Here is a 12,281-nt window from a genome sequence, read left to right on the forward strand (position 1 = left end):
CACATGTGGAATTTGAGGTTTTAGATTTCTATCCAGTGTCATTAAGATGCATTATGAATAATTACAGGGCCAGATTTTACATTTTATTTTAAAATGCTGAAGGTGCTCTGTTATACATATACTTTCTGTGTTTAAATACAACACTAGCAGTTAACTTATGTGCTGTGTAAATACCACTTAAGTTTATGGTTGTCCCCCTGAGGAATAATGTCTTCTTAATTCCAAAGAACAGATTCATAAATGTTAAACTCTGCGACATACCTCCTCATTTCAGGTAGAACACCATTCAAGGAGGCTCAACTTCTGGGAATTTGAAAGGTGCAAGTCTTTTTAACTGGGCTAGAAAGAATAGTGCAAATTACTTAATTTTTCTGCTCCTCAGTGCTTGGAAGTATCCATTGCCATTGTAAAATACATTTGAAGGAAAATTGGTAGTTTGTCTAATACACTATTTTAAAACTGGAATTTAATAAAAGTTTACTGTTGTGACAATGGTGCCTTGTTTTTGTTTTGTTCTTTAAATAGGCTAGAAAGGAAGATAAAACTTTATCATCAGTTGCAGATAAAGTTCTCTAATTTTAAAAAAAGCTTTCTGATTTAAGAGTCTATCACTTTTATTTTGTATTTTGTAAAAACATAACTGAATCTTATAAGTGGTAGCTTCTGATGAATTCTGTCTAGGTCCTAAATTTGGCAGAACTATAGTCAGAAGAGGTTAACTTTGTAAAGCAAATTTTTTTGAATAGAAGAAGTTAAATAAGTTTAATGCCATTAAATAATATGTTCTATTGTGAGAGGGAAGTTCTGCATAAATTTTCAAAGTCTCAATTGAAATCCTGTCTTGTTGATTAACTCAGTTTTCCCCAGGCGAGTATACGGGAGGATGTGCAAATTTATTTCAGACAAATTTCAATAGAGTTAATTTTACCACTGATGAATATTAATTAACTTTCATCCTCTATATTGTGCCAGAAATTTTGTGAAATATTAGAAAGCTTAGGTTGCTAGTCTCAGATATGTCCTTCTGCCATGTTCTTTTAGAAGTAAACCTCTCCAGAAGTGATTTCTAATGGATATCACTTAGGAGAAGTTCAGGTAAATGTTGATAGGTTATGACTTTGAAATGAATCTTTGAGGAATGAAGTATGAAATACAGGTAGCTCCTTTATGACATATGTGCCAGCTCTTAGGTGACTGCTTTTTTTCTTTTTTTTTTGCACTTTCCTGGAATGGTTTACATCATTTAACACCATTTATAATAGTAACTGGCATATTTGATTAGAAGTTAAAGCCTGTTAAATCACAGACTGCAGAGTACCTGTCATTAAGCCATAACTTCTTTAATCATGTTAACATATCATAGTGATTAAGAGCACAAATTCTAGAGCTAGAACAACTAAGGTAGAACCCTCATTCTGACACTTGATGGTTGTATGTATCCTTGCGCAAGTTACTTCTCAAGTGCCTCAGTTTCTACATCTGTTGGAAGGAGAGAATAGCACCTACATTATTGGGATGTTGTGAAGATTAGAGTTCATATATGTAAAGCTCTTAGACTAAGTGTTTTAAAATGTCAGCTATTATTATTTTTACAGTCCCCAAGTGGCTGGATAAAGAAAGCTGCTGCTCAGACTTTGCTTTTATCCTGTAAATTCAGAAGGCATTACGGCAAAAAAAAAAAAAAGGAGTTTCCTAGTGATAAGTTCTGAAACTTATTTTCCTCCTTGTTTTCATTGCTTTCCCAGAGAGGTTAAGCTGAATTAACAAGACTGGTTTTAAAAATTATTGTCAGTTTTTTAAAATCAAGGAAAACACCATGGTTTTTTCATTTATTTACTTAAGCATTTCCATGAAGTGTTTGCAGTATAAACACTGTGGTATTGTGTTAATGCATGAGAACCAAAAAGTGGAGCTGGCTAATCTGTTTTCACTTGATAAGCTGAATGAAGCAGAAAATAAACGGCACAGATGAGTGAAACAATAAATTAAAATTCAGATTACCATATTATAGGGATGGTAGATAAACAAGCAAACGTTGGGATACAGGAGTTTTACTCTTCTAGGTAACTAGTATTAAGATTTTGGCTGAACATTATAGTAATTGCATAAATTATTATATTTTTATATTAAATATATCCTTAATTATAGATTTATTTCCAATTAATTTACTAATTTAGATTTTATATATAAGATGAAACTGAAACTTAACTTTAGTATCTCTTTTTCATTAGCCAAAATATTGTGAGACTTTGCTATAAGTCTCTTTGTTGTTGACTGTAATTCTGTGTGAGACAAATCTATTGTCAAAGGTATTTAGTGTGGCTTACAGATTTACTAGAAATAATAGCTGTTTATATATTAAGTCTATAAAGCAGTTTTGTTTTTGTTCATTTATTTGACATTCACAACAACATAAAGTAACTAGAACAGTGTTCTTACTAATTCTGTTCTACAAATGATTAATCTGAGATCAGAGAAACTAGGAGTTGTATATTTCAACGTCATTTCCCAGGAAGTGGAAGATCAAGGAACTTCCAATTGGAACACAGGTTTCTTGATCTAAATCTATTCTTTTTTTCCAAGTAGGCTCCATGCCCAATGTGGGGCTTGAACTCAAAACCCTGATATTAAGAGTCCCATGCTCTACTGACTGAGCCAGCCAGGCACCCCTGAATCTATTATTTTCTATGATACCAATCAGCCACTTACAGCTTTCTTCTGTATTGGGGAAGAACAGTTACTAACTCATTGGCTTCACTCATTGCTGCTACTATCTGGCGGGGTGGAGTGGGAATAGGATTTAGTGTTGGCGAAAGAGCTGCTTAAACTCCTTAAACCTTTTTTTAAAAAGTTATATTTTCAGTTTAAGAGGCTTTTTGCTTCATAAAAATAATTTGAGGTAGCTTTAGCCTATTATAGTGGAAAAGGACATTTGGTAAAAACAGAACATTTCTTTACCACTTAAAAATATAATTAAGGGCTTGCTAATTCATAAAGTTCCATTTGAAGTATTATCAGAATATACTGATGTTCAAGTAGTTGATTCATCTATTCAGGGAAGTTTATGAATCTTTGTAATTAATATTTTTAAAATGTAGTTGTCATGTTCATTTCTGTTGATTTGTAGGCTTCAGAAATGTGTTCAATCAAAGGAAATTGGAATTATTTATAGGGTAATTTGACATAGTTCTGAAATTTATTACTAAATAACTCAGTTACTGTTTTTTAGTATTTTGACTCGAAACGACTTCAATATCTGTTTATAAAGGCTTCCTTGTAGGAAAAAAAGAATTTCAAGTTGGTAAAACATTTATATGTTTTATACCATAATATGTTAACAGTTACTGGGATGTTTTGCAGTGATTTTTAAGAATCCCATAGCAGGGGTTTTCAAGATCTCTTACACTGTTAAAAGTTATTGAGGACCCTGAAGGTTTTTGTTTATGTGGGCTGTATCTGTTACTATTTACTGTTTTAGAAATTAAAACTAAGAAAATTGAAAAACATTTAACAATTTTGAAATATATTTAATTCCACATATTTAATTTCCTTGACTCTGAGAAGACCAGAATTTATTACCTTGGTTTATTTGGGCACTTAAGCCATTAGGGTTTTGTAGTTCTTGCTACCCAACACTAATTTTGAATATTGATGGTTGTTGGCACTCAAAAATCAAGCTCTTTGACCTGAGACCTTAAAATAAGGCAAAGTATTCTTATGGTATTCCCCAGGTGTATTTATATCTGTAGATTTTATTGTGAAATATCAGAGTATAGAATAGAGATAACTGCCTTTCCTTTCTCTTTTAAGACTAACGTAAGTTAGGTTTTAAAAAGAGTACAGTACAACTCTTTATGGTATTAGGTATTCAGCCTTGGTTTTGATAAGTAGGCAGAAGTATTACCATTAACTAGCTTTATATGTATATATGTGTGTGTATGTATATATATACACTCACACGTATGTATATATAAAACAATAGACTTTGCAATGCAAAACTGGGAAAAAATATAATTATGTTATTTTTACAACTATTTAAGCTATATTATTTTCCAGAAGTTTCTTTTATTTCAAAGCTACTAGGTTCCATTTCAGACCTAACCTATGTTATTAACCTATTTCTACTATTGCATTAACTAATAAAAATAGCTGTAAATATTTATGGTGGGCTTACTATGTTTTGGCCACTGTTCCAAGTGCATTATGTGTTTTAACTCATTGAATCCAACAATCCTATGAAGTAGCTACCATTATCTTCCTTTTACAGATGAGGAAACTGAGGCACACAGAGGTTAAGTAACTTGCCCAAGGTTTGTAAACCATGGAGCTGAAATTCAAATTCAGGCAATCTGGTTCTAGAGATAATGCTTTTAACCAACCACTAAGCCATATTGTCTCAACTAAGTAAACCTACTGAGGGAAATAACATCCACAATTCTAAAACAGACGATATAGTGATCATTTAAGATAATTCCTTAAACTGCATATCACATATTCCCTAGGATTTGAAAAATTATAAATGAATTTTTTAATTATAAAAGTAATATATATTTACTGGGAAAATTCCAAAAGTATATAATATTCCTAATATCTCTTGCCCATCTGTATTTTATTTTTTAAATGGACTTTATTTTTAGAACAGTTTTTGATTTACAGAAAAACTGAAAAGATAAGACAGAGAGTTCCTATATGTTCTTTTACCAGGTTTTTCTTTATTAACATCTTAACATTAGTATGGTGCATCTGTTAGTTAGTGAACCAGTATTTGATAATGATACATTATTATTGATTAAAGCCCATAGTTTTATTCTTATTTCCATAAATTGTTCCTAATGTCCCTTTTCTCTTCTAGGATCCTATCATATTATACTTAATTCTCATGTCTCCTTAGGCCCTCCTTGGTTGTGATAGTTTCTCAGACTTCCCTCATTTTTGATGATCTGACAGTTTTAAGGAATACTGGTTAGGTATTTTGTAGGATGCATCCTGATTAGAATTTATCTGATGCTTTTGTCATGATTAGATTGGGATATTGGGAGGAACAGCTGTAAAGTGCCATTTTCATCACGGGTCATATCAAGAATGATTACTAGAAACATGATTTATCACTATTAATGTCGACCTTGATCACCTGTCTTAATGATAAAGTTTCTCTAGTTTAAAGTTACTCATTCTGTCCCACTTTCTCTACTCTACTCTTTGGAAGGAAGTCACTGTATGCATGCTCCACCTCCTGAGGACAAAATATCTATATAAATTATTTGGCATTCTTCTATCCAGGAGATTTGTCTCTTTTCCTCCACTCACTAATTTATTCAATCATTTATTTGTGTCAGTATGTACTCATGGATATTTACTTTATACTTTGAGTTATAATACAGTACTACTTTATTTGTTGCTCAGATTGTTCTAGCTTTGGCCATTAGGAGCTCTTTCAGTTGGCTCCTGTGTACCCTTGACATACCGTAGTCAGTGTGAGGGTTAGTTTTTTCTAAGCTCTTACTTTCTGTCTCTACTAGATGTGCCTAACTCATCCTGCATGTTTTCTGTTCCAGTCCTAGCATCATCCATTTGTCTAAGGAGCCCTGATATCTTTTATTAGCGAATGATAGTAGAAACCAAGCTCAGGGTGGTAGTTGTGCTTGTTCCTACTGGGTGTCATTTCTTTTAGGCCCTTTCAGCGGACAGAGCAAAGAAATATATGTGTGTATACGAACCTGTGTAAATACACATATCTATAAATATTTCTATATGTAACCACTTGTGTCTGTATTAAGCTAAACATGAATTCTTACTGAAGTGTCCAACTCTAATCTACTGCAATATGAATCATTACATTTATTTGTAAATTTCTACTCCAACAGTGAGATGCCTGGCTCCCAACATCTACCATCCATTTACACAGTTTTTCAATTCCTGTATGTATGTATGGCAACATCAAAATTGTTAACCTGAATCCTCATTGAAAATGCTTTATCAACTAGAGTACAGTACTTATGTGCATTTCCTTTGCTTTTTTTAGTCTTTATAGACTTACTCATTTCCAAGGTTACTTCAGCCAGCACCTATTCTCCTATATTTCTGTCATTAAAATTCGTTGGATGAATGAGTAACATTTTCTCCTGAAAGCACTTATATTCTCTCTGCTTCCATTACTCCTTGAACTATTCTTCTTTGCCTCTTCCTGGAATACTCTTTGCCCTGATGTACCCAGCTCCCCACCTTGCCTACACCTTTTTTTCCCTTGATAATACAGTTAAGGAATGGCATATTTGAAGGATGATGGTAGAATTTTTCATTTTTGTTTTTTTTATTCTAAAGACAGTTTCTATTTCTAATGGTTATCTTTTCAACATTTCTGAAAAAGTTAATTGTATAAGATGACACTCTATTTAAAAAATGGTTTTTGTTTGTTTTTTAAGCTATTTCAGGAGGAGGCAGTCTAACATTAAGAGCATGGCTTCTAGAATTATACTCCCTGAGTTCAAATTCTGGCCCCATGGTTTAGTAACTTGGTGAACTTAGGTGTGCCTCAATTTTCTCATCTGCACAATGGATATTTTAAAATTACCTAATAAGATTGATGTGAAAGTTAATGAGATAATAGCTTTTAAGTGCTTTTAACAGTACCCACCACACAGGAAGCATATAAAAAATGTTAACTATTATTAACTATTATTATTTAACTATTATTAAACACTAGTGCTGTATGTAAGCTTACAGAAAGGAAAATTGCATCAGGGTATTGCATTTAAAGTAGTTGTCTTTTCAGACTTTTGAAGATTACTTGAGGGGTTTTAAAGTTAGGATGATTATACTTTTTTGTATACCTAGGATGGCGATCCAGGAATATGCCTCTTGGTGCTGGCAGGAGTAGCAGCACTTCCCTTTTCACTTGCTTAGAGTTTTTTGGTTTGGATGATAAATTATATGACCACCTTATTTCCAGGGATTATAAAATCATGTCTGCGTGCATCTGACCAGAGTTGGTGTAAATGAGCGGAGCAGGCTGGGGATAGACAGGTAGGGACGGGGAAGGAAGGCACAATCTGGACAGCGTATTTAGACTGGGAAAACTGAAAAAGGTAGGACTAAATTGACCATAACTGTGAAATCCTTACTGACTTAAAATGATTATAGATTTTTTGAGGGCTGTATAAATTGAATATACTAATTGCGGTGGTGAAAATACAAGGGAACATATAGTAGGCAAACATTGTGGGGCCACTGCTTCTATTTATTTGAAGTGTGCTTCAAAATGGTCTTTCATAGTTTGCATTCCTGGAACTTGGTCTGGGAAACAAATAAATTTCTTTTTTCTTTAAGACTGCTGTGAAGAAGTCATTCATATACGTCTGGATGAACTTCTCCGTGTTTTAAAATCTGTAATGAATAAACATCAGAACCTCAATTCTGTTGATCTTCAAAATGCTGCAGAAATCCTTACTGCAAAAGTAAAAGGTAAGAAAGATGTATTAAAAGTCGGTTGGTATGGGCAAAAAGCATCTAAGTCATACATTTTGGTCCATAATGACTATAGTACCACCTCCCCACATGGCATTAGTATGTATATCAATAAAAATTATGTATACTTCAATATGTAGATACTCCCACTAAGTCACACCTAAAACTCTCTTCCTTTCAAAAATTAAAACTGCATTTGGCAGGAAGCAGTTTAAAAATAATAACTGAAATAAACTAAACAACTGACAGTTAAAACCTACTTCAAAAGAGCATGCACTCTTTCAAAAAACTCAAAAAGTTTAAATGTCAGTTGTTTTGTAAGGACAATTGTTGCTGGAAAATGGCCATTTGTAGTGACTCCGCTTAAAGGAGGGAGCCAAACAGAGAAAAAAACTTAATTGGGATCTTTTTTTTAATGTGAAAAAGAAAAATAAAATTATATATGGATGCACACACACATATATGTATATTACATGTGCTAAAGATCCAAGAATTGGGATTTATCCTCTAATGAAATGATTTGCCACCAAAAATATTTTATTAGAATCGATTATTCTGGACTGCAGTGTATAAAAAGGATTGAGGGTGAAGGGAGTATTTGAGAAGAATTAGGCCAGGGGTTCAGTTAGGAGATCATTAGAAATAAGGGGCTGGGTGTGGGCTGACAGTCTGATCTAAGAAGCTGTAGTGTGCTAGAGGTGGAATATGGTTGTTACAGAAGAGGGGATGGATGTTGGTTTGATGAAACAGGACAGGTGGAATGTTGAGGATTAATGTGAAGTTTGTAGTTGAAGATGGGGACTTGAGAGCTGTTGGTGTGTAGGTGGTAATGGAAGAGGACGGCACCAACTCAAGAGTATGCAGAGTAAGTGTGGGCTGAGTATGAGATCCCAGGGACAAAGAGAAAATAGAGGAGCCTGAAAAACACCTAAGAAATAGGGAGATGGTCTAGAGAAAGATGTCATGGAGTTTAAAAAGTGTGAGGTTCTAGGAAGTGATTGTCAGTGTTAAATGTCCCTGATAAGTAATCTGAATTCAAGCAAAGTAACTATAGAAAGTGACTCACCATGGGTTGAATAAGGAAAGGAAAGGATTTTTGGGGGAGGGGAATTACCTGTTCTGAGTCTCAAAGGTCGGGTGGGCATTTCCTGGGTTAGAATGTGTGGAGGTTGGGGACTGTGACATAGAGCACTTTTGTAAGAAATCTGGATGTGAAGAACTTGGTGCAGTTGGTGAACACATTCCTATCTAGAGAAGGCAAAGGGCAAGTGTCAAGGGATGAGGCAGGAGGAGAAAATAAAAACCTGTCAATAAAATATGGTCCATATACCTGAGAACCACTTCCCCTGCTTTTTGACATAGATTTATTGTACCTGAGTGGTTCTTTTTCTTTGTTTCTTTCTTTTTCTGTGTTTCAAGCATTGAAACACATGTAGATGGCTTTAAATGGGAAAAATGAATAGTTTGTTGTGACTTTTAAAAATGTGCTTAGTAACCAAATTTGTTTTTAAATAGACTGTTTATAAGTGCCATTTAACTTAACTTAGATAGGGAAATTTGCGTCTATAGATAGTAAAATTTCCATGCTTGGAAATAGCGACCACAGTTCATTCAATTGTTGTCAGTAGCTATTGTGTGCAGTCAGGATGTCCTGGGGAAGGAGTGTGCCTGGGTATAGTTGGTGTCCACATTCCAGAAACAGACTTGAAGAAAGTGGCCTCTCAGCTGCCTTGGAGATCTTTTTTCCTTTGAGGTAAAGCTATCTTTTGAATATTATCTCCCACTATGACTGTCTTTACCTTTGGGATTATTGTTACCATTTTACTTTTGGTTTGGGTGAAATTTAAAAGATTACTCTGTTGTTCCTAAACTTACTCTGTTTCAGTAAGACTCCATGAGACTAGAAAATTTAAAAATTGTCTTTTCGTTGGTATAAGTTCCTGTTTTTAAATAAAACCTTTCCTCCTTACTCTTATTGTTGAGGCTGTCTAAGCGAAGGGAGTTTAAAAATGAAAAATATTCAGTGACCTGAAAAATCGAGGTTAAATTAGAACTTATTTAATTTTTTCTTTTAATGATAATTTTTAAACCCTGGAAAGGCAAGGGGGAGGTAGAAACCATTTTTGAATATCTATTCTATGGCAGTCTAGATGTTTTGCATATGCTATCTATTTTAATATTTTCAAAAACCTATTAAAGTGCCTTTTTATTTCTATTTTAAATGGGGGAAGCTCAAAGAAAAAAAGCTATCGTACGTTAGGATCAGAAAGCTTCCGGAATGTGGAGATCATTTTGTCTTAAGCCCCTGATTACATTTCAAAAACAAAGATGACATGACTTGCTCTGGACATCTTAACTGTCGATGCATTTGGCAAATATACCAAGACATTAAAAAAAACACTTTAGAATCAGGGAGGTATAATTTTGTTTGTGCTCCTGTAGGTGTGGATGCATAAAGTCTGTCCACTTCCTATGCATAATAAATGCATTGGAATAAAATTGGAATCTTTTGACTCCTCTTTTTTTTAAAGTATGGAATTTACCTTTTAAAGGTAATTTTAAAGCTTTAAATTAAATTAAAAACTTTTTTAAAAAAGCTCTTCCCCATTCATTCTAGTAGTGATTTGTATTTCCTGTGTCTCCTGTTTCCAAGCAGGAAGTTAAGTCTGACAAAATATTTGCAATATGGTAAGAGAGATACAGCTTATTTTTGAAGTAGATAAAAGACATCTTCAGCACTCAGTAATTTATTATGTACGTAAGTGTTTGTGTTTTCACTATTTACAATTATTTTAGTCAATCTTATTTGTAATTTAAATTAATACGACCATTTATTTAGGTTTTTCGTGATCTGTATTTTGCCCTATATTGAAAAATTGACAAAAAAGAAACACAAGCTTTAATTATGCATCTAAAATTGTAGAAGCTTTGTATCTTCTTTCTGTTTTGAAAACTTAATTTTTTAATAGGCAATACATTGAAATGGTTTATAATGCAAATGGCATAAAAGAGTATTTAGCAGTGAAGTGTCTTTCCTACCTCAGATGCTTAGCTACCCTTTCCTTTACCTAGATAAGCAGCAACTATTGCTGGATTTTTGTGTATCTTTCTAGAGACATATTATGCATATATAAACAATACAATATGTTCTTTTTTTTGCTCTCTTTTTTACACAAATGGTAGCATTCTGCTCCTTGCTCATTGTTCTGAGTTATGTTCTATACATAAAGAATTCCCTAATTCTTTTGTTGTGATTTGTTTTTTTTTTTCAAAGCTGCATGGTAATCTGTTATGCTCATGTGCTATAATTTATTTTACCAATTCACTAATGGATATTTGGATTATTTCCATTTTTTTTCTATTACAAATAATGCTTTGATGAATAACCATGTTCATTTGTATTTATTTTTTTTATATTGCTAAATAACCTCTGCAGTGGTTCTGCCATTCTGATAGCAGTGCTGAAAAGGCTGATTTACTGCACCTTTGCCAACAGAGCTGGTTACCAAGCTTTGTCACCCAGTCTGATAGTAAAAATTGGCATCTCAGTATAGATTGACTTGCATTTCCCTCATTTTGAGTGCAATTGAGTATGTTTTCATATGTTTTAGAGCCATTTGTACATCCTTTTATGTGAGTTGACCCTTTACTCATGTTTTTTTTTTGATGGTTGACCTTTTTTTTCTAGTACTGATTTGTAGAAACTCTGTGTAAGTGAAATTTACCCTTAATCTTTGATGTAAGTTGCACATTTTCTTTATCTTTTGATTTGCTTATGGTATTTTATTTTTGCATTTAAATCTATCAGTCTTTTTTATGGTTCTTGGGTTTCAGGTATTAGGAAGGACTTCCCTGCTCTGAGATTATAATAGCATTCTCCAGTGTGTTTTCATTTAATGTTTTCATGATGTCATTTATTAAATTTAAGTCCTTGATACATTCTAGAATGTCTACATGTCTAGCTTATTTTTCAAATAATTCATCTTTTCCCCATTGATCTGAGATGCCATTTTTATCATAAATACATTAAACTGTCATATATATTTATATCTATTTTTGGACCTTATTTTATGTCCCATTGATTTGTTTAGTCATGTGCCAATACCACACTATCTTTATTGTAGTTGTATAGTATGTTTTAGTAGCTGGTAGGGGTAACTCCTCTTTCTGTTACTCTTTTTATTCAGGATTTTATTTTCTCATCAGGACTTTTGAATTGGCTTATCTAAATTCCAAAAAATATCTATTGGTATTTTGAGGACGATGAGTAAAATTTATAAATTTATAAACTTCTAATTAAATTTATAAATTAGGGAGAAGTTACATATTTAGCATTTCTGAGAGTATAGTATGCATTTCATTTCTTCAAATTGTCTTTTGTGTTTCTCAGAAGCAACTTAAAATTTTCAATTTGTAAGCCTTACTGCATTTTGGTTTTTCCCCTAAACATTTTTTCCCCATGCATATGATGAAAATTTGCCTACATTATATCTTTTAATTCAGTGGTTTGCAAACTGTGGGCCCTGATTTATGACATAAGTTAGTGGATTGTGACCAGCGTTTTAAAATATGAAAGAGAATAGAAAAGAAAAATCAGAATGCAACACTCATTGTATAAGACTTAAGGATGTTTTGAAACTTCATAGGTGTTATATAACTAATAGCTATTATATGTGTATGGTATACTTGGTCATGATATAATATGTATTTCTTACTGAAGGTTGTGGTCAAAGTTTGAAAGTCACTAATAGATGCTATGTATGAAAGCTATTCATGTGATTTCTTAAAGAGATACTAAATGTGTCTTAGTGCTTATT

At 33.0% G+C, this 12,281-nt stretch overlaps 1 protein-coding gene across 5 annotated transcripts in view; it reads left to right on the forward strand.

The window, feature by feature from the left end:
* The window catches only part of ARHGAP29 (Rho GTPase activating protein 29), a 62,788-nt gene that overhangs the window by 10,870 nt on the left and 39,637 nt on the right, over positions 1-12,281 (forward strand). For 4 of the 5 annotated variants that reach the window (XM_032423261.1, XM_032423289.1, XM_032423280.1 and 1 more), the window contains one exon: positions 7,327-7,461. In XM_032423261.1, coding sequence (XP_032279152.1) covers positions 7,327-7,461 — 135 coding nt within the window. Of the gene's footprint in view, positions 1-7,326; positions 7,462-7,504; positions 9,218-12,281 lie in introns of those variants that run through there. The other variant, XM_032423300.1, reaches the window with a different exon arrangement.

Source organism: Phoca vitulina, unplaced genomic scaffold (genome assembly GCF_004348235.1).
Source record: "Phoca vitulina isolate PV1807 unplaced genomic scaffold, GSC_HSeal_1.0 scaffold2, whole genome shotgun sequence".
Classification (NCBI taxonomy): Eukaryota; Metazoa; Chordata; class Mammalia; order Carnivora; family Phocidae; genus Phoca; species Phoca vitulina.